Below are 24,443 nucleotides of genomic sequence, written 5' to 3' on the forward strand. Positions count from 1 at the left end.
ATTTAGTTTATGCGTACATTTTAGGCATATGGTACAGTTACATTCATCATTGAGATCTTGTACTTTTACATGACAAGTCTTGTTTCTTATTTTTCCCCATACCCCTGCTCTCCCTTCACCCCCTCCTCCCTTCCCTATTTGCAAAAACTTTATTTCCATTTTTTCATTTTCTCAGATTTTTTTCTTTTCTTTTATTTCCTTTCCCCTACCCTTCCCACTTTCCCTACACCTTTAGCCCTTTTCTTTCTGTTTCACGTTGTCAATTATCTCATTAGGATCTTATGTACTATTATAGTTTTTCACACCAGAGAAACTATTCGGTATTTACACATGTGCGACTTATTTATTTCATTTAGGAGTATATCCTCAATATGTATCCATTTTCCTAGTAATGAATCTAATTTCTCATTCTGAATGGCTGAGTAGTATTTCATATTATAGAAAAACCACATCTTCTTTATCCAGTTTCCAACTGATGGGCAAATGGGCTGTTCCAAGTTTTAGCTATTACAAACTGTGCCGCTATAAACATGGGTGAACATATATCACTGTGGTATGATTCTTTTAATTCTTTAGGCAAGATACCCAGCAGAGGGATGTCTGGGTCAAATGGAACCTCTGATCCTATTTCTTCGAGGTATCTCCATATTGGTTTCCATAGTGGTTGCACCAGTCTGCACTCCCACCAACAGTGGAGAAGGGTTCCTTTCTCCTCACAACCCTGCCAACATTTGTTATTCCTTGATTTCATGATAGCAGTCATTCTCTGTGGTGTGAGGAGGAATCTCAGTGTTGTTTTCATCTGCATCTCTCGAATGACCAGTGATGCGGAACATTTTTCATATATTTACTTGATGCTTTTATTTCTTTGTCTGAGAAATGTCTGTTCATTTCAGATGCCCATTTTTGAATTGGGTCTTTATATTTTGGGGGTCTGATTTTTTTAGTTCTTTATATATTCTAAATAATAGTCCTTTTTCTGAGGAGCAGCTGGTAAAATTTTTTTCTCACATTGTAGGTTGTCTTTTAGTTCTGTTGATAGTTTCTTTTGCAGAGAAGAAGCTTTTTAATAAGATGAGATCGCAGTTGTTGATTCTGTCTGCTAGTTCCCATGCTACTGAGGATTTCTTCATAAAGTCTTTTCCTATGCCAATGTCTTAAGGAGTTCTGCTTAACATCTTCCAGAAAATTTAGTGTCTCTTTTTTAATATTTAGATCTTTAATCCACTTGGATTTTAGTTTAGTGCATGGTGAAAGATAAGGATCTAGTTTTAATGTTTGGCAGGTTGAAATCCAGTTTTTCCAACAACATTTATGAAAGAGGCTATCTTTCCTCCAGTGAGGTTGGTTGGCTCCTTTGTCAAAGATGAGGTAACTGAGTACATCTGGAGTTGTTTCTGTATCTTCCAATCTATTCCACTAATCCTCAGGTCTGTTTCTTTGCTGGAACCATGCTGATTTTATCATAGTGGCTTTGTAGTATAGTTTCAAATTGGGAATTGTTATACCCACTGCCATGTGTCTGTTGCCTAGGATGGCTTTTGCTATTCTAGGTCTCTTCTGGCTCCAAATGAATTTTTGGATTATATTTTCTAGTTCTGTGAAATATACCGTTGGAATTTCTATCAGCATTTCTTTTTTTTTGTGGTACCGGTGATCGAACTCAGGTCCTTGCACTTGTGAGGCAGGCCACCGAACTGCTGAGCTAAATCCCCGGCCCTCTATCAGCATTTCTTGATATTTCTTAGTTTCCTGAGTCCATCACCTGTATCCGACAGAAATATTTTCTAAAATGTTGCCCCTGGCCCCTTGATCATATTCCCTTCCTGATTATCTTCCCCAGTGCTCCCTTCTTCTCTTCCTCCTTTTAGTGGAAATCTATCCACTGGATTCTGATAAAAAGTTACTTTGGAAGTCTACCACTGAAACACATGTGTGATCTCAACTCTAGAACATTCTTCGATGAAAGGGAAGAGGTCAAGCAACCCCCTAAAAACCTTAGTAGTATATTATAGATATGAATCACTCATCAATGAATTCGACCTTGAATTAGTTTACACTTTGTTACCAGACAATCTGATAGTGTATCTTAAATTCATCAACTGCTTTTAAAATACCAATATGTTATAAGTTGAATGAAAATTCACAGACTTATATATTGAAGTTCTAACCCTTTTTGGAATGTGACCTTATTTAGAAATAAGGTCATTACAGATATAATTAGTTAAGATGAGATGAGCTCACCCTGTAGTAGAGTGGGCCTCTTATCCAATGGCCCTGATGTCCTAATAAAAAAGAAAGGGTAGACTCCCCCATCCCTTCCTCCTTCTGTCTCTCTCCCTGTGTAGATGAAAGTAGAGATTGAGGTGATGTTCTTATAAGGAAAGAGCTCTAATAATTGCCATCAAACTATCAGGACATAAGTGAGTGGTATGGCACCGCCTCTTCAAAGGCCCCAGTGAAAAGCAACCTTGACAATACCTAGATTTTGAAATTCTAACTTCCAAAACTGTAAGAAAATGCATTTTCCATGTTCAAACCACCCAGTTTGTGGTTATTTGTTATACTAGCCCTAGAAAATGAAAACAAAAGACTTATTTTATTCAAATGTGTTAATTTTGAACCTAAAAGAAATTTTTATTTCAGAAATCAGTCTGTAGTATGCTTTTGACATCTGTGACAGTGACATTAACTTTGATTACAGGATATCATGGTCTCGTCTCTTTGGTCTTATATTTCTGCCCTCCTTTAGTGACTGTGTGTTTGTTTCCTATTTTTTCTTCTCAGAGCAGTCCATTCTTGCACTTCCCCTAATGAGTATCAGAATGGTAACACTGGTGTTGTTGTAGTGTTAGCATCTTTCTCTATTCAAATGACTTATCTCCCTAAACTTTCAACTTCAAGATGGCAAATTAAATTCACCTAGACCAAAGCAGTTATCCTCAAACCAGAGACCTGGAAATAACTTCACATCACCATTCAGTCTGCATCCCTACCCACCTCTTAATGCAGTTCCATACCCCATCCTGCTCTTGTAATTACTGCTTGATCTGCCCACAAACACTGCAGGCCCTTCAGTGTCCACCGCTGTGGAAATATTACCTAAGTCTTGGTTTTAGAACTATTGAAGACAAGTGTACACAGTTTCAAGGATCGTTGTTGAGCTTCTTTTTCTTTTTCTTTTCTTTTTTTTGTACTGGGGATCGAACTCAAAACCTTGAGCTTGTGAGGGAGTCCACTGAACTAAATCACTAGCATGATTTCCTTTAATTTACTTCTTGGTTAAGTTATATATAGTAAGTTTTTGTGTTTTGTAATAAAATTAGAAGGCTTATTTTGTTATTTTTCAAATATACGGCTTAGTTTATGATTTGGACTCGATTTCAGCTCAAAAGACTTTGAAGCTTTTAAATAATTAGTTCAGTTACAATTCACAGTTGATTAGAAGAGTACAGCTTGTAGTGAACTTTTTATACCTTCTTAAATAATTAGCATTTCTAGATCTCTAATTTTGTTTTCCATATTAAAGAAAACTTTTTATCTAGGAAATTATATAACACTAAAACTAATGCAAACATTTGCAACTGTAAACTTACCTCCCCAAATGTGGAATGTTTATTATGCACAGATGCTCCTACACATACAAGGACTTATGTCCTGACAAACCCATGGTAAGTTAGAAACGCTGGAATTCAAAAATCTATTTAACATTCCTGACCTATAAAACACCCCGACTTAACAGCACGGTGTCCTGCAGGATTTCTGCTATTTACCCTCTTGATCTCATAGCTGACTGGAGGCAGTGGCTTCACTGCTGCTGCCCAGCATTGCTCACCCAAAAGGAGATCAAACTGAAAGCACAGGTTTTACTGACTACACGTTGCTTTCACACCAGTGTAATGTCAAAAATCGCAAGTCAAGCCATCCTAAGTCAGGGACAGCCTGTGTGCTTATTTATCCTCGGTCTGTATTAAATGTAGCTACAGCAGGAGTCACACTGATGAGGAAAACGTGTGCAGCAAGCTGAGCAAAAGTCCTAGGGGAACTGAGAAGCTTCTGTTTCTTGATAAGAAAGCTGCTCCTCAGTATTGGTGAGTGCCACCATTCCAGAGAGCAGGCCTCCCGCAGATCTCTGGGCTCTAAGAGACAGACAGCCCAGGTTGTTATGTGGATTCATGAGCAGAAGGCTGACTCTGCTGCAGGCCAAACACAGTAAGCTTATGGGTATCTTTGGACCACATGCCCCTAATGTGAAAGCTCTGTCAAAATATTATGAGTAAAAAAAAGAGACTCGGACCAGCATCTGGATGCTTCCTCCTTTTCCACGTGTGATCACCCCGGAGAGCTTACTATATACCAAGCCTTCTGTGAGAAATTTTCGTTTGTCCCAACAGCACTGTCAGATAGGCACTGTTAGCCCCATCTTATAGATAAGGAAACTAAGACTCTGAGAATTTAAGAAACAAGAAAGGAAGAGCTAATAGGTGACATGTTAGGTGAAAAGTGGATTCCAAAATAATATGTATACTGTGCACCCCCCTAACACATATGTTTGCATATGTATTTATATTTGTATTTTCTATATTTTTATTTGGAAGGAAATGTATCAAAAATTTTAGTAATATTTATCTCTGGTTTGGTGTAAGTCATATTTTCCTCTTTTTACTTATCTGCTTAAATATCTGTTAATATGTATTAAGATTGTTTTGCTTATTTTTTTTCCCCAAGCCCAGAGCCACATGTGTGATACAAGTGCTCTACCACAAGCCATATCCCTAAACTCTATAGTTTTTTTTCTTTTTAAGAGGGCTAGAGAAACTCTTAAGAACCTAGTCTTTCTAATGGTCAAATGGAGCTCATAGTGGTAGAACCAGCACTGTGACCCTAGCCATACACTATCTTTTTAAACTACCCGGGGAATTATTTCACTGAGAACCTACTACTTCCCAGAGGATCTGTTAAGTACTGGGGCTTATGGAGATATGTAAGGTAAGCTTTCTGACTTCAAGGACTTTATAGTCCAATGGAAAAAAATCATGGTGGAACATGAGTTTTTTACATATATATATATACATATATATGTGTATATATGTATATATATATATGTACTAGCCTCTTCTATTTGCATAAAGCAGTGGCCTTTTTTAATAAAATAGCTCTTACATCTGTCTAGAGAAGCACATTTCCATATTAGTAAGAAGTGTCATCCTTTGACAGTTATGCACAAAATGAAAATTATAATTGCATGCCAATAGAAAGATACAATAACACCACAGGATTCTATTAGTTGTTACATTTTTAGAACCCTCAGCGATGGGTCTGAAGCTGAAAAAAAGAGACTGCAAAATGCTTAAAAAAAAGTCCTAACTCTGCTTTAAAGTCTTTATACAGAACATTAAAGTAGGAACCAGGTAACTAATCCAGCAGAACTGAAATTTATATGTACATTCTGTTATCATATTTTTATTGTTTTTATTAGTACATGTTTGCAGTACACAATGTTTACATTCCTGTGGAAAGTTGGTACCTGTACATAACACATCTCAGTTCCTTTTCCATTCCCTCTCCTCACTCTGACCTCCCTCCAACTCTTGATCCCCTTCCCATTCATGTCACTTTCCCATTCTCTTCCCAAACCCTCTCCAAAGAGTTATTTTCTGACTTGTTTGGTTTGGTTTTCTGCTTTATCCTCCTGCTTGTCTAGAAAACAGGTCCAACATTTGGGACCCTTATAATCTTTTGGCACCAACTCAATTATCATTGTAAATAATGTCTCCCCTATCTAAAAGGAAGTCATTGATACTGGCAACTGCCATGGGTTTGATAACTAGTTATTCTAGAACAGTACAACTTATAGTTAGAATTAATTATTGAAGTACTGATCAACATTTTGAGCTATTGTAGTTAAATGAGATGATAAAATAATTGCTTTTATTGAAAAATCTTATAGGTTAATTGAACAAGTCAAATCTGGTCAGCCCACTTATCTCAGGTTTTTTTAAAGCTGTAATTATTTTTGGCAATATGAATGTAGCCTATAGCTTTACTAAGAGAACCACAATATACATAACCTAATAATATAATTAAGGATGAAGGGCTAAATGCTATTTAAATAAACCAACAGTTTAATATGTTGGGCCTGAAAATTCTATTAGATGAAAGCATGAATTAGCTGCTTGCTGCAGTGAATGACTCAGACTTTGGATATAATGAAAATGAATGACTTGAATTCTGTCCAGTGTAACACATGATAACTGAGTGATGACTGACCTTTGAAGATCACTGGAATCAGGAGAAATGAAACTTACTGTTGTAACCTTCAGAGGATGAACTTCTTGATTTTTTTTTCCCTCATTGAGTTTTTTGGTACATTTTAGATATATGGTACAGTTACATTCATCATTGGGAACTTGTACCTTTACATGACAGAGTTTGGTTCTCATTTTCCCCATACCTTACACTCCCTTCACCCCCTCCTCCCTTCCCTATTTACAAAAACTTTATTTCCAGTTTTTCATTTTCTCATTTTTTTCAGATTAAAACGTGGAATCATATAAATGTATATGCTTCTTTAATGTTAACATACATATTTTTACACCATATATACAGTAGATATATGATTATCTCTTTTAAAATAAATTGATTTTGAGATTTAAATGTATATACAAATATGCAAATACATAAATGTAAATGCATACACATGTACATTTAAATATATATCATCCATATATATATATTTATATATCTTTAAAAATAATCTGATCCTAGTGGGACAGGATTGTGTTCTCATATGTAATTTATGGTGTTATGTTCATCCCAACAGAAACTTAAGAATCTAGGACTCATACTCCATCAGCCACAGCCCCTGCTTCCTATGAAAATTGTAAGACCTAGTAAAACCAGAACCTAAAGAGCTATTTGCAGACAACATATGATTCACAGGCAGAGACCATAAAGGGAAAAGATTAAGAAAACCAGAGGGAAAATGTAGAGGCCAAGAGATTCAAGCCAAAAAAAAAGTAAAAAGCCAGGAAAAGAAGCCAAGGTAGTATAAGAAAGATGTTTTATTTTGAAAATTGAAGCATGTTGCCTTGTAATTGTTAGTTTTCTCTGTGCCCCTAAGCACAAGCTTTAGGAGAGGTACTTCTGTAACAAGACAGGAATTCATGTTGTATAGCCCTTTAACTCCCTCAACCTCTCATGCCCTGAGAAATTCCCAGAAGGCTCCTTCAGAATCACCACAAACGTCACCACCTATTTTCAGCTTTTCCCGGTATTGCCTTAATCAGTGATATTTAAGATAAATAAAAGGTTTGTAATTCAATAGTGGTATTTTTAATGTTATTTCACAATAAGTATCATTATGTCAGAAAATGATGGCTATGGATTTTTTAAGTGTTTAAAAATTGTTTTTGCTTTCTAAATGAAAAAAAAAAAGAATAAGGCATTTGGTAATGCTACCCATTATTTATTGACTCCATGGCTTGCAAAGAAATAGCAAAGGTCTGGGCAGAAGGAAAATAAAATGCGACAGGAAGACGGAGACCGGAAGAATATGGCCCAGAATTATAAAAGTTGCTGACCACTTAGTTCCATTGCTTTAAGTAAAGGTATTCAAAAGCCAAAAAATAATTCAGGTGCACTTTGGGTTTCCTTTAGCTTTTAAAAGTCAAGTTTAATTCCTGACTGAACCTAAATAGCTCCAGGGCAGAGTTTGATTTTTGTTCTCATTTGGTGAGGAGGAAGCTCCAGAGCCGGCCATATGTTCCCCTGAAATGATAAGGTGTAAAGCAAGGGGAAATGCAGCAATCACTTTTTCAAAGGCTTCTGGGGCACAAAACTTGCAAAGACTATCTATGAGGAAGATACAGGAGGTTGCCACCTCAAGCACAAGTTTCATTAAAAAACAAAACAAAAAACAAAAAAAGCTCAGAGTAGGAAGTCTGAGTAAAATGGAGACAAGAAGATTGAACTATTATATGTATAGGCGGAAAATGTCATGTTCCATTGATTAGGTGGGCTGGGCTTCTCTTTTCATGGTGGTGCTTATTTTAGTGTACAATAGTAATCACTTAGTAGGTACCTGACAACTGTTCTGTGTTTATGAACTTGGATAAACTCTACAATTATCCTTAAGAATTTTAAATGTAAAATAATAACTGGGTCACACACACATACATGCAGACAAATACACAGAAACACACATTTGTACATCCTTGCCTCAATTATCTATTTATTATATAGACTTAGAGGACCACCTTGAGAAATCTCCTTCACAAAAGCCATGTGAAGGCTGAACTCTAAGTTGGCGCAGAGTTAAGAGTTTATCCTTCTAAATGGAATTCATGTGAGAGGAACTCGTGGAAATATTTGAAGAGAGAACTTCGGAGACCATTCTCCTTGCAAACTCAGTTAATCCCTTTTCTCTTTAGCTATTTAATCTGAAAAGCTAAAGCATAATATACCATCCCTTTCAGCTTCCTGAGTCTTTCCTTACCATTTGGCTTAATAGCTAATAGTGAAATTAATTTCAAAAAGAGAAACTTGGATATATTTGCTGCCTTGGGAGTTCTGGTTTCCATCTCTGTTAGCTGACCAACCCCAGGTGTTTATCTGTCATCACTAAAAATCTGTGAAATGCTGAGTGGTTATCAATGAGGTCACATCTTTCGTCAGCCTAATGGCATGTTTATTTACCCAAAGTCCATATTTGGGAACTGTAATTACACAAAGTTTGTTACAGAATAGCAGATAATTGCAGTAACTAAGGACCATATGCAAGCATAGGGCTAAACAAATACAACTTTGCTGTAAGATGTCTCACAGCCACCTTCTTAAGATGCTTCATAGTTTTTACTTATTTTCCCACATGTAATCTCAGTTGATCCTTGCAGCAACCTTGACATACTTTGTAGAGTTGTTATCCTTATTTCACAGCAAATGAAATTGAGTCTCAGAAGAGTTGAAGTGGCTTTCCCAGATCACAATTCTAAGCAGCAAAGCTATACGCCAATGTAAGTTTTCTGACCCAGAACTCATTTTCCTTTCTTTGTCTTATTGCTTTCCACTACATATACAAATCGTTGCATTAGGGAGACTATTGAAACAACAAACATTTTTCTGGCTTTTAAAAAGGTATTAGCAGCTGCACAATCCACCAAAGTATGGCAACTTCAGCAAAAGAGCAGACAGATGCAGGGTCAAGATGTTTCATCACTGCATCCTCAGTATAACCCTGAGCTTGATTTTACCAGCCATAAAGATTCCGAGCTGTTTTGTTCTGTTTATGTCTGTGATTATTTGGCAAAATGTAAACTGTCAGCCATTGAGTAAATATCCGCCACATGCATTCCACAATTAACATCTTATTATATATATACTTACTTTAATATATATCTGTCTGTTCATACCTTTTTTACTGGGTTTTAGGGTGCTAGCATTTAAATGGTTTCCAGGTTCTTTCTGTCTAGCACAAATAATTGAAAGAAACAAGGAAATATGATGGCAAAGTTTCACATTTATTGGAGGTAGGAAAAATTAAAAGTGAAGGGTAAGAGAGAAACCGGCTCTGCAGAGCAAGCTTGGGCCAAGTAAAAGAGAAGAAAAAATACAAATCAAAATAAAATCAAAGTACACAATAGCAAGCTCATGGCTTTTGTATCCTTTTATTCATTCCACATATGGCTGGAACCTGTGAGAACTCCATTTAAGGGCTTGAAGAGGTCATTCTGTGGGGCTGCATAGATTCTGGGATCCCACCGCGCTTCACTTCCCAGCCAGCCTAAGCCACGTGCCGTCTCACTTCTGTCCAACCAACAGTTCATGTACTTTTCTGAAGGTGCAGACATCAGTAAACTTTACCCCTAAGTAATTCAACACGCATATTGTTACCTACACCTCAGTATTAAAGTAAAATTTGCGAACAGCCAAATGCACCAATCTTAAATGTACCATTCAATAAGTTTTGCCAAAAGTACACATTCATGTCATTCAAACTTCTGTCTAGATGTGGGGTATCACCCTCACCTCAGAGTTCTCTCATATCCCTTCTTAGTTAATTCCCTAACACCATTAGTCTTAACTATTCTAGGACTCACCAATAGTTTTACTATTGTAGGACTTCATGTGAACAAAGTTTTATTTTGTTCTTTTATGTAAAGATTTCATCATGCAAGATAGTGATTTTGTGATTCATTTATGTTCTGAAAAAAAAAGAGTTAGCTACTTTCAATTGTTGAGGATACTGCTCTGTTGGAATACACTAAATTTTGCCACTATTTTCTTCTTAGACATCAAGGCTATTTCCAGTCTTCAGTTATTCTAAATAAGTATACTGGGAAAACTCTGTAAAAAATCTATTTGTGAATGTTTTCATTTCCATTGGGTAAATATATAGAAATGGAATCTGCACGTCATAAAATGTATGTTTAGTTTTATAAGAAACCTCCAGAACTTTTCTTCAAGGAGTTGTACCATTTTATTTTATTTTACTTTAGTTCTTTGAGACAAGGTATTGCTATGTATTTCTGGCCTTGAACTCACAGCAATCCTCCTGCCTCTGCATCCCAAATGCTGGGTTTACAGTGTGCACCACCTAAGAACTATAGCGATTTAACTCCCACCAATGATGTATGAGAATTTCTGTTCCAAACTGTCATCAACATTTGGTATTATGGGTCTTTAGGATTTTAGACATTCTGGCAGGTCTTTGTCATATTACTCTTTGAATTACAAAATAAGAATATTCATAGTGGAGAAAGTTTCCATTTTTAAAGGTTGACTGAGGCAGTATCTGTTTTCATGTCCTCTCATTTCTAAAGCTGTTCCAATTCCTTAAGCTGTTCATGGAAAGGAGATTCATAATTTGGTGGTTACTTTAAATGCTTTTGGATCCAACTTGAGCTCTGAAATTTTGTTGAAATCAATTTTGTGGGGTGTTTTTCAATAAACACCAAGGCTTTCAAATTATCAAAATGACCAGATTATCTCTTGATTTACACTCAATAGAAAAAATATGAGTCATCATAACCTAGTCGCTAACTCATAAATTCTGACTGAAATAAATGAACATCACACCAGGGTGACTCCCATAGACCAAGCTTTGATTAATAAGAGTTAATCCTGTTAGAGTAAGCATACATAATGTGGTAAAGTTACCTCTACATTAAGTTGTTTTTAGGCTCTGGAGGAAGCCCACAGGTCTAATTTTATTTTAATGTAAATGCTAGATCTTGTAATTTATCCCTAAGAAATTTCAAAAGCATTCAAATTGCTATTTTTGCTTTGTCCCCAGTCTCCATGTTCCAACTCTTGTTCATTTGTTATGAAAATGACATAAATGCACTTAATGCTGCTCAGAAGTATTTTTAGTTCACTACTTATAACATGAAACATATTATAGCCCATTGGACAATTGGTCTTTTAACCACTCTTAGTAATCAGTAATAGGGAAGCATTTTAGAGCTTTAAATGGAAGAGAGATGTGGTAAAAGTCCAGACGATAATGTAAGCTGGTCAAGGGAGCATGACACACTATCATAAAAGATACCTTAGCTTTTCCACTGCTCTTTAAGTAGTTCCTTTCTCTATATATACTTCAGTTTTCCAAGATTATATTACTGGCATCACGTAGTCACCTTCTTCCTACAACATGTAGAAGGAGTATAAAAGCTCTATCTTTTTTTGAATCCCTAAGAGTTACAAAGGCCCTGGGAGATGGCATATACAAAGATATTTTGAATTACAGATTTTCATCTCTATTATGGCTTGCCTTTTTTTCCAGAAGCATTATCTCTCTCTAGTTAATAAATGATAATCAAAATATACTGGCTCTTAAGATATGTTAATATAATCATCCTTTGTTTAAATTACATAAAATCTCATCTACATATGAGATTTGCATATTTTTGGAACTAAGCCACTAGGCACATATTTTGTGCCTCTGAAAATAAGAATACCCTATGGCTTGCAATAAGACTATACTAACTGTCCCACTCATAAAATGTACAATATACACAGAAGATTTATTATATGGCTTTGTTTCTTTTTTCTTTGATCTGCATGTGAACCACCATGGCCAATGTTCTGCATAGGTGAAAATAAGCAATTGCAATTGGGATGATGAAGAAACACAGAAAAGACCTGCCCGTCTTAAAATATTTTTCTTCTAGCTTGCCTTTGGAATAAGACATTGTCTTCAGATTGTTCTATGAAAAGCAGTGTATTATCAGATAATATACCAGAATCATTTTTTATTGCAGGAACTATTAATTTACATTTACCGTTCAGAATCCAGCAGGGCCATAAGAAAATGAGACAGAGACATTTCCAAAAGCTAAAGATGACATGAAAAAATGTGTGTGGGAGTGGCGGGCTGGGGTGGGGTGGGCTGAGGAATGCTCCTGGTAGCAGGCAGAGGACTTGAAGGCAGAAGGCACCTATAGGAGGAAGCTCTAAGAGAAAACTTCCCCCAATGGACTTGCTTCTAATGTCAGTCAAGGGCTGGACCCCTGGAAAGAAATGAGAGTCAGGTAGTCTTAATTTCCAGCTAAAGCCAGATTTCAGTCAGCTCTCTGAGGCACTTTGTTCTGTCTGACACAGGAAAGACCTGAGATGACACTGCAGGCATCACAGATATGGAGACAAAGAATTTTGCATTTCCCCTGAGTTATATAAGCCATATGGTTAGATAAGCTCTTGCGTCTTGCTCATCCACTAAATAAGTATTGAAAAAGAAAATTAATTATCATTATCAAGTGCTGCGTACATACAGATTCTTTTTATTGTGCTTTCAGTGCTTAAAAATGAAGCCATCATTTTTTTCTGATAATTACTCCTGACATTTTGCCACTGACCCACTTTACAAAGGAATCAAGTCCAAATGCTACATTATTTAATCAGAATTCATTGCATTTTAAATGAATGGGGATAGAAGTAAAGATAACACAATAGGACATTTGTCAGAGTTCATTTTTTGGTTTTCTTTCATCTCAAATTTATCATTAAACTTTATCCCTTTTTTCAGCTTATGCTATGAGGCATGTTATTTTAGTTGCATATAAAATAAAGTTACTATTTTATCAATAACATTTTCTCCTTTTTTGAGGGGGTGAACCTTGAATGGCCTTCTCACTGAGCTACATCACCCATCCATTTTTATCATGTATAGTAAGGACAGACTCAAGAAACACCCAGAAAATAAAATTTAGAACAAAATTTCAGCATAAATTTGGTGTTCAGCTAATGTGGTAGCATACTCCTCTAATTCTAACTCTCAGGGAGGCTGAGGCAGAAGGATCCCAAGTTTGAGTCCTACCTGGGCAACTTAGCAAGATTTTATCCCAAAATAATTTTTTTTTAAGTTAAAAACTGGGTCTGTAGCTCAGTAGTACAGCAGCCCTGAGGACAATGCCACATATGTGTTTAAAAAAAGGGGCTGGGGAAGCAAGTTCAATGTTTATTTAGCTTAAGTTGTTAAACATAATAATTAGAATTTGATTGTTTTTCTGTTTTTTCATAAATTTTATATGTTCATTAAAAAGTTTGGCCTTTCATTCATAAATGAGCCATAGGAAAAAGAGGAATATATCATTTAGGCTGAGATTAAAAAAAACCTTGATTAAAAGGTTGATAAATTGGCTCTGAAATCATATTATGCTAATATTAATGAATTGTCTTATAAACATTAATTGAATAGATCTTGTTTGTTTCTCTAAAAATAAGAATTTTTAATCTCTTTTTGAAGGCTAGAAGATAGTTATAATTTAAGTATATTTTGGAAATTTATTCCAACAGTGAAATTGAAAATGTCTGATATTTTCAATTACTTAAAGCATTTATGATTTTAAACTCCCAGCAGAGGCCTGCTGTGAAGGGGAAAAATTAAGAGCAGTTAGTCAGAAAGACACTTATGTAAGAACTGTCACACCAGTTATTGGTTTGAAAGCAGGAAGCTTGTATTTTAGACTCAAAGCTTGAAAGAATCTTTATTGAGCATTTTCCCTTCTCAGAGCTGATGAGTGAAATCTTGAGACTGTTCACAATTTTTTTTTATTCGATTGCAGCCCAGAAGATGGTGAGATACATCCAGAAATCTGCCGGCTTTATATACAGCTGCAGTGCTGCTTAGAAATGTACACAACAGAGATGCTAAAATCCATTTGTCTGCTGGGGTCTCTTCAGTTTCATCAAAAAGGTATCTGCATTTAGTGCCAGAAACACTGAGCAATTTACACACAATTAGAATGAATTTAAATGTTCAGGAAATGTTTGGAATATGAATTAATGAAAAGTCCACATCATTGCTGTCTAAGTGTATAAGAGCTCTAGTAGCTTGGAACAGAAATGATGGTAGGAACAGTTCTTAAATTTATTATTTTACCACTTGTGAACATGACTTTCATTAGACTCAGAGTAAGCACCAAAAATATATAATGATCTTACTACGGTAATAAATGTTTTCCAAGAGTGCTGCTATTTCTCTAAATGAATTAAATTGCACAAGAAGACAAATTACATATTGTCCCAAAGATTTAAAAACTGGAAGAGATCAATAAATAATAGGGAGATTTATGGGTAATAAAAAAATCTCATTGCCTGGTTTAACCCAACAACGGAGTCCCCTTTAGAGGTGGCTGTGCCTTTACCATAGTACGATCAGCCTTTAACTCTCATTCTTTATGATGCTCTGCCTTCTGGTACTGGCTTTACTCTCAAGATGACTGATGCCATAGTAGTAATCATATTGTAACAGTCCCAGTCAACCCATCTGTACACCACAGGGTCCGGAAAGAAAGAGAACTTCCTCCAACTTTAGAGCAAAATTCCTGAGCTTTGTTCTGGTTGGAGCAGCTCTACACATGAACCGTAGGTGGGCAGAATTCCACAGATTGATCTGGGTAATCAAGGCCTATTCATGGATCCAGAGGTATAGTCAAATCAACCTACCAATGCTATTATGTGATTGGAAATGGTAAAATGACATGGATTCTGGAGAAGAAGCTGAAAGTTTACATTAATGAAGGATTTGACATATATTTTCTTTAGTAATTTATTGAATAGTAGTTTATTGGGAACTTTTTGAGTACAAACTTTTGTGCATAAGTTCAGGAGAATAATACGATACATAGAAAGTAATCCTCACATGTGACTTAAATTCAGAAATGAAAAAGTTCAATGAACTCAGGGTAGGAAAAAGATTTCAGATGAAGACAGTTAAAAATTTGAAATCAAATGAGCATTGCAATTCGGCAGGGGGGTCAAAATGACATGATAAACCAGTTGCAAAAATTAAATCTTGTATACATACATATGTACATGTATCCAGTACTAAAAGCAGTATTATGTTACATTCCAAAGACAAGAGAATAATTTCTTGGTGTATGAATATTATATCTTTCCCATTTCCCCTTCTATAGGCTAATCTTTTAAGGATTCTCTTACTTCTTTCATTAAGAGAACATGTTTGGAAAGATTAGCTCCTTGAAATGCCTAATGCCTGATCAAAAAATTGAATATTCTGACACATTCATGACATCCAGACACATCATTGACCTGATATCTGTCTATCTCCCCACACCTTCTCTCTCTCTCTCTCTCTCTCTCTCTCTCTCTCTCTCTCTCTCTCACACACACACACACAACTCTCCCCACACCTTCTCTCTCTCTCTCTCTCTCTCTCTCTCTCTTTCACACACACACACACACACACACACACACACACGCACAGAGCATGATTTTCATTCTTTTTAATGACTGGGTACAGGTAGATTTATTTCCCAAGTCTGTATTGGCTACACCTGTAGAACTCCTGCCCCTGCTGCCACTGGAAATTTTCTTGCTGGTGACAATGGTGACAAGTCCTTAACTTTAGGACCTCCATTCTCAGTCTTCTTTTTAGTTTGCAGCCTGATCTCCTTCTGCTATCCGTTCTAACTTTTATCTCTTCACAATTGACTTTTGTTTTGTTTTGTTTTGTTTTGGTATCGGGGATCGAACTTGAGTCCTTGCATTTGCAAGGCAGGTGGCGGAACCACTGAGCTAAATCCCCGGCCACAATTGACTTTTGAAAGAAAAACTTTTCTCTGGTAGCACTACACTTAAAAGGAATTTCTTCATACAGATTGCTTCCTTGTTGCATTTGGTTTTGAGAACAAATAAAAAGCATGGTGGCTCTTAACTGATTTGCTTACTTGGTTTATCATTGCTGCCTGATTTCTCTGTCAGTCTCTGTTCAGCCTTCATCTTTGCTTCTTTTTTTTCAGCTTTAATTGAGTTTATTGGTACATTTTAGGGATATAGTACAGTTACATTCATTGTTGGGATCTTGTACCTCTACATGACAGATCTTGGTTCTCATTTTTTCCCCTTGTCCCTGCCCGCCCTTCACCCCCTCCTCCCCTCCCCATCTACAAACACTTTATTTCCATCTTTTCATTATCTCACATTTTTTTCTTTTCCCTTATTACCCTTCACCTACCCATCCCACCTTCCTTACACCTTTATCCCCTCTCTTCCTATTTCACAATGTCAGTAATCTTATTAGGATCTTATGTCTTATTACAGTTTATTCACACCAGAGAAACTATTTGGTATTTACACATGTGTGACTTATTTATTTCATCTTTTCTTCTTCTTTTAAAGATAAATAAGGCTGGAAGGTGAGCTTAATGACTGAGCACGTGTCTGGCATGCACAAGTTCCTAAATTTGATTTCCAGAACTTAAAAAAAAAAAAACAAAAACTTATTCACTGCTATGGTTGCTATATAGCTCTTGAAAAGAAAATACCTGACAGCATCTCTGATTCCTTCCATGTATAGGATTAAGCTTCCACATGGATTTCTCATTTATGCTTCTATAATTATTACCTAATGTGAAAATGTTAGAAAATTTGCTCCAAAATTATCTGTCTGGGATACTGGATAAATATGCAGATACTGGATCTTATCCAAGGACCTGCTGAATCTGAATCTAGATGTTTCTGAAACACAGTGTGGACAGGGAACTGCTATGCTATCCTCTGGAAAAAAAAAAAACAAAACAACAACACTCCTCCACCATATGAATAAAAATGAAAACTCGCAAGCTGTCATTCTGTCATCCTTTGCTACTCCCCACTCTTCTAAGTACCTGCTTTCAACATTATTTTATACTTTCTTCTTTTTTCCCACATTAAAGAAAAGCAAATACAAATTAGTAGATGCTTCTGATGAAGAACTAGGTTAGGGCTCATGTGGCCTTCTTCTCTGCGAATACTTGGCAAGACCATTGGAATGGGTAATGATTTTCAAAGTGCTGCCTGTGAACTAGCAGCATCAGCATCTGAATCATATGTTAAAAATACAAATTCTTGGTTCTCACCCAAGACCTACTAAATCTGTAGGGGAAAAATTAAAAGAATATTTCATGAGATATTTTATAAATTGAATATGTTTATAAATTGAATATGTAACACCTGATGTCCACATGTAATCAACTAACTGTACTTGCCTTACTTTTTTTGGAAGTATATATGTACCATACACCCCTGGCAAGCCTCTTGTGTTTCCAAAATGCACATCCAAGAGCTAACTGTCCTATAGAGTGTTACTTTTGTCCCAGTAGAGTTAAGGCATGAGGAGAAGATGGTTTCTTTATTGGCAAGATAGTCTCAGCCTATAAGTAAAGAAAATACTAATATATAGGGTTGAAGACTATGTCAAAGACAAAGATAAGTCACTTGCAGTAAGCTCCATAGAAAATGTCATTGAACCAAAGAAAATAAAACATATACATGAAAACATACAATAAACAAATTTCCTGGAAATTTCTGAAATATTAAATAAAATGCAATATCTTAGAGAATGGATTATTTTATTAAATATACATCATTTTGGATTTTCTAGTCCTATATTTTAAATACATCCTGTCTATTTCTTTAGTCCTTGCATCAATTTATTCATCACACCTAGCAGATTAACTGTATAATAGTATGTTGGACTTCTGGCTTGTTTGTTCTGTATGCCAAATTACACTTCCACCATTAGATCAGCACCATCTGGCGTCAGTAGGCTTTACTTTTCCTTTGGTATCACTGAAAACTGTTGGGAATGTTTGGTTTCAGTGACTGTGGACTGCCAGAAATAAATTGAGGGAGAAATTGGTCCACAGACTACAGCACAAGGGTACTAAACTTTAAAAGAACAATTGAGAAAATTAAAACATGTGACATGCATCTTCTGCTTGAAGCTTGGAGTCCTTACTCATAAAAATAGTCCTAGAAAAGTCAACAAGCCTGAGACACATTATAGAATCATGGGAAAGCAAGGCAAATAAATGCCTCATCATCATGAAAACAGGAGACGGGGAAGGCTTGAGAAGGAAGGCTCTGCTGATGTGACTCACCAAGACACTGAGTCGAGACTTGTGACCGTGGAAAAACAGGCATACTCCAAATAAGCAGTGGGGTGGGAACTGAAATAAAGGTGATTGCAAATTCCAGGCAAATTGGTAGGGGTGGCAAGATAAAGTAACATCCATCAAGAAATCAGTTTCCTTTCCCCAGGACTGACATATGTACATTACATATTTTATATATAATTTAATCTGTATGTCATATATAAGCAAAAGGATAATTTGTCCACTGAAATACGTCTATCTACTGATATTTAATTTTTTTTCCAGTATTGGAGACTGAACTCAGGACCTGAGCTTGCCATTCAGGCACAGCTTCCTGAACTACATCACCAGCCTTTTATCCACTGATATTTAAGATGCCAGACTAATTTTAAAAGATAAGACACAAAAAGTGGTACCTCTGGTATGGCTTCAGGCTAGGGAATGAGCCTGTCTAGAAGACCTCACTACCCCTCTTCTTTGCAAAATCAGACAGTCCTCTGAATCTCAGGGAATAGTGATTTCCCTTCAAATTTGTAACATTAAAAATCTCTTTCTGGGGTCAGGGATTTAGCTCAGTGATTCAGTGGCCTGCCTTGCAAGCGCAAGGACTGGAGTTCAATCCCCAGTACAAAAAAAAAAAAAAAAAAAAAAAAAAATCTCTTTCTGCTTGGAATTTCTTTTTTGTTTCTACCTTTTTTTTTCTTTTACTATTATAAGAAAAGTTGGTATTTTAGTAACAATTAGATAAGCTCACTTTTTTCCTTCTGTGCGTGTGTTGGCCATTCCTCTCCTTTTTATCTTTTATTTTCCATCAAAGCAACAAAAAGATTATAATTGAATCCCTAAATTTAACACAATCTGAAAGTGTCTGCTCAATTTTTCTTAGGATTTGATACTGAACCCAAATTGTTTCACAGTAATCTGCATGTTTGATTTATTTTTTATGTCTATACACCTCCCTGGCTTCCACCAGAAGTCCAGATAGTATTGTATGTGTTACTTAGTTTTATTATTGTTTTGAGCAGACATGACATGAGATGACTCTAAATTGAGAAAGAACAAAGGATCAATGCAGGGATTCGGAATATGGTTTCTTATAAAAAATAAGCTTCAAAAAAAATTTTTTTGTAATGGGGAACTTGGAACTTGGAACCTTAAGCTTGAGAGGCAGGCCCCTGAACCACTGAACTAAGTCCCAGTCCAATAAGCCTCAAATTTAAAGCTCTTGAAGTAAGCTTGAATTTAGTGATAAAGATTATCCTTCTCTCTCAGTTAAGAAAATTCTAATTATTCTTTGTCCTTAATGATATCTCCAGTGGATCTTCATGCTTGTTCCACGGACCATGCTTTTGAACTTTTGCTGTCTCATAAGTCTGATTGGTACAATCTACTTGGCAATCTTTTATACTTTGTAAGATCATACTATTGCAGAAGAAATAAAGAAAAACATTGCTAAAATGGTTTTCCTTTTTCATGATTGACAAAATTAAAGTAAATCACAGTGATGGGAGGTAAAGCATACATTTAATAAAGGCTGTTGGGTTATGACAGGTAGACAGTGGTCATGAAAAACTGTGTTTATATAAGAGAAAGGCAGGCGGGAATAATTTTAGTTATTGTAGTTTTATATTCTAACACTTTAAGTTGCAGATTGGAGCAATACTTGACAAAATATAATTTCTATGTTTATAGTGAAAAATAGCTGTTCTCACTTCTTCACAGTTAGTTAGCTAGGAAATCTTTTCTGATTACTGAGTCGATGTATCACATTGACATTAATGCTTGTTTCCTGCCACTAGATAAAACAAGTAAGTTTCTTTGCATTTTGTTGGCAGAAAGTAGAGTCAGGTTTCTAAGGGAGTTGAATTATCCTGCGATTTTGACCATGGGTTTCTTCTTTTCTCTTCCCCATTCCTATTCTGAAAGGAGCCCCTTTTGCCTGTGAACTTCATCTCTCCATCTTTGTTCTCACCTTACCTTGCTCTGTCATTGTCCACTTTGACTCTGCTTGCGTATTGGAGGCTGATCAGACCTCCAATCACCTGACCAAGGGTACAGCAGCAGGAGAGCAAAAGACAAGACCTGAATGCATAAATGGGGAGCCCAGGATGGTCAAAGCTTTTATCAGGCTAAAATATTATCTCTTGGATGAACACACAGCTTCTTCAAGAAGGGGCAGAGCAAGGAACAGTGGAATGGAAAGCATTGATGTGAGCAGGGTCCTAGCAACAAGGGAACAAAACAGGAAAACAAGAAATCTGTTTCTTCCCATAGATTAATTTTTGCCTCTATGGGAGTTTCTATTCAAGCACATGCCCTTAGCTGCACTGTAGTCTTGCCATTTAAGTTATCACAGCATATCATGGATCACCTCTGCTATAACCAGTGGTGTGGGGAGTTGCTCCTTTCCCACACATCAACTGCTAACTTTTCAGGCAAGCTTGTGGACTAATAGGCAGATTCGGACTTTAATATGAAAAGCTAATTTATAAATTTGCAGCTTTATAAGGTTGGTCTCTATCACTTGCCCCTGTGCCACAGCTTACAGAAGAATTGTCCCTGGATCCCATGAGTGGGGACATTCCATTCTCCCTCCCTTCTCCTAAAATAAGATGAGTTCTTTCCCTGAAATGTGCCACCGTGATAAACACAAGGTAAAAACATGCCAAGGAAATGTGATCACAAGAAAAGGATAGAGAAATGGTAAAAGTTGTTTTTATTTTTTTCCTAAACCTGTTGGGAACGCAGAGCTCAGGATGCTCTAATGAGAAATTAATCAACTACCATTCAGCAAAATACAGGATGAACTCAGGACAACACTGGGATATAGTGTATTCTGCATCATAAAAAGAAATGCACAGGAAATAATGCATACCAAAAGGAACAAGCAACACAAAGACAGAAATAGAATACAACCCACTTTATTTTCCAGTGTAATGAGGTAGTCGATACTGAAATAGAAGAGTGGGTTAGAAAAAATAAAGCAGGATAATCTTACAATAAAGACTATGATTCAAATTTCTGAGTAGAAACATGGATTCATTCCTTGAATGAATTTTTTTGAGCACTGTCATAGGTAAGGTACTGTTCTAGATGCTGGAAGACAATAGTGATCAAAGCTAAAAGTCTTTGTTCTTATGAAATATATATGGGAGGGGAGGAAGGAAGGAAAAAAAAGGAAGGAAGGAGAAGGCCAGAGAAAGGAAGAACAAATATAATCACATTTTCTAAAAATTCCAAATATTAATAAGTACAATGTAAGATCATTGAAATAGAATAGGTACTGTAATAGAAATTGAATAACTGGCTATGTTAGATGAAATGGTCAGTGTTCTCTGAAAAGATAACATTGACTTAAATGAAAGAAAAAAATGAGGTCATGAACATTCATATCTGACACAAATGACCCAAGATGAGAAACTTTCAATGTTTGAAGGACATAACATAACCAACTTCTGTAAGTCAAGAATGACTTGATAAAACCATCCTTACTGTATCCCCACGTCCTCATATAGTAGTGCACTGGATATTTTATTATCAAATTTTATCAAAGGAGATGTCAGCTAAAGAACAGGATAATGGTAATGATAATAGCTTCCACCGTTGTGAACTTTTTCTTACCAGATGCCTTATGTGTGTTATTTCATTTTATCCTCAGGTAAATTTTCCCCATTTTACAGATAAAGAACTCAATGAGATGAGCTACCCAAGGTTACATAGCACTGTGGGCCCACTGCAAAGTGTATGACTATTCCACCATACCCTTCCACCACCACTCTTCCAACTAAGCTACATAGAAGAGGGGAAGGAGGACATATCAATGGTGAAAAATAAAAACAGTGGAAGAGTGGTTGATTTTTATATACAGATTTGGCTTATTTAATGATTTATTAGCATTTTAAAAACCACATTCAATGCCTGAAATCTGTTATGTATGAGTTTCTTACTAAAATAAAACTCATTTTTCAGGCTTACTTTTGAGGATTGGAGAAAACATTAATCCATAGATCACTTAATAATTTCCAAAATACTTTATATTGTATAAAGTAGTTAATTCTAAGAAGTCATAATATGCAGTAAAAAATAAATGAAGTGAAACATTCATGAGATCCATAGGGAGCATCATTTAGTCATGATATCCATTATGGAAAGGTTGGAATTAATGAATTATATAGTAAATATATCCTGTGCATTTTTATGGTCTACTTTAGGGGATGAAGCTGGAGCCTAGCTTCATGGGACCTCCTTTGAATGTGGCTTCTATTGTCTGTCTTCTGTGTTCTGAAGAAATCTTGAACTTCTGCTTTCTCACATTGCTGCATGTACCACCATGACAGCTGTGATTCTGGGGGGACTGATGGAACTATAGTGCCTTCAAAAGGACAGAGGAGGACTATGACAGTGGGGAGGAAACACTACCCTATCTCTTCTGCTGGGAAAATATTATTTCCCAGTGCACGGACAAGAAAGAACCTCTGTGCATGGTAGAGTAAATATTTTCTGCCATGTATTTTATGGTACTAAAAATATCTCCTTATTCTAGTATAGAAAAGTTCCTTGAAACCATTTTTAACATGCATAAACAACTAGCTGGCTTAATATAATTGTTTATTTCCATTTAAGTTACATGCTTTTTAGAAACGTGAGAAATTAAAAAATGGGTTAACCGATAGGCTACATTCTTCCAGTCCTTTTCAATGCACGGAGTTTTAAAGGACACCTCCCAATTATGAAAAGGCATGAAAATGAAAATCACTATTTGGATAAATACCCATGCATTTGCTGTAAGCTATGTTCATTTTGTTGTTCACTTTCAGTCCACATGGAAACTCTCCTGTATGCCTGCTCTGTATGTAGTATTACAGCAGATAAAGCACCAGGAGTACCAAGGATGGACAAAATTTACCCTTGCCTCCAAGGAAATGACAGGGCAGTGACAGCTCAGAAAAGATTGTTTTTATTTCTGGGAAAATGTAATCAGGTGGGTGAAAGTGTCTTTCTTGGATCCTGGAGACCCATCTAAGGAGCTCCAATGAGATACTGTCTACGGCAGCACTTCCCATTATCTCTAGCAGACAGAAGACTGGCCGGGCAGCAAACACCTTGAGGAAAAGAAAAAGGATAGGAGAAATCAGAGAAGAAAAAGTATTTCTGGATTGGATGTAATAAAGGATCCCAGCCTAAACTTTTGGAGCTGAGGCTACTTTAAGTGCTCTTGGAACTGTCCCACAACCAAATACGGCTTTGTTCCTTGTAAGTGACTGACCATCTTTCATGTATATGAGAATAACCAGACTTCCAATCTGGTATGTGCTTCATGGGTGATTTCTCTTAGCTTTCCCTCCAACATGCCTCTTATATTACCCATAAGCAGACTAAAAATACATAGAAATTTCCAAGGAGTTGAAGGTGAAATGCTTTGCAGGACCCTAAGGAAACCAGCCAAATTTTAATGTCCCAGTTCTAGGCATGGCCAGTGTAGTATGATTTCAAGGTAACCTAAGGACTTGCTTCCCCATTACCCTGTCCTTTCCCCAAGCAAATATTTGTTCACTGAGGCCTGAAATTCACTTTTCAGGGGACAGAGTTTTTCGTTGCAAAATAAATGATATTATATACACATTTACTCTGTTGGGCAAAACAAAATATGGAGTTGGTGGCACCATATAGAAATATGTTGACTCCTTTCCTAAGAGCAGAGCAGAAAGCCTACCTGGTGTTGGAGAACAAATGCTCCCTTCTGAGGACAGCTGAAGTAGGGAAGCTGGGGATGACTATCTCCAATTGGTCATTACCCAGTTTCATGGAGTTCTCTTCTGAAGACTCCTTAATGTGGCTCAGGAGAACATCTAAGAACATATCCTGCTAACCAACCGCTCCAGCCTCACAGCTCACAAGCAGCAACCCCCAGTGGCCCTCCATACTCTGCCCTGCGACACATGTGGCATCTTAAACTACTTCAAGAAACCTCAATTTACAAGTTCTTTGCAGCTTGTCCTTCTGCATGGGACATATAACCCATCCCACACACCCCATATCCACCCTTTTCACCTGGTCCATCCTGGG

At 36.4% G+C, this 24,443-nt stretch overlaps 1 protein-coding gene across 2 annotated transcripts in view; it reads left to right on the top strand.

The window, feature by feature from the left end:
• Nucleotides 1–24,443, top strand: part of Rgs7bp (regulator of G protein signaling 7 binding protein) — a 98,270-nt gene that overhangs the window by 54,119 nt on the left and 19,708 nt on the right. For both annotated transcript variants that reach the window (XM_010637231.3, XM_010637232.2), the window contains exon 3: nt 14,064–14,194. In XM_010637231.3, the coding sequence (XP_010635533.1) occupies nt 14,064–14,194 (131 nt within the window). The remainder of the gene's footprint in view (nt 1–14,063; nt 14,195–24,443) is intronic.

The sequence above is a fragment of the Fukomys damarensis genome, unplaced genomic scaffold, assembly GCF_012274545.1.
Source record: "Fukomys damarensis isolate Sample0158 unplaced genomic scaffold, DMR_v1.0_HiC HiC_scaffold_1, whole genome shotgun sequence".
NCBI classification, from domain to species: Eukaryota; Metazoa; Chordata; class Mammalia; order Rodentia; family Bathyergidae; genus Fukomys; species Fukomys damarensis.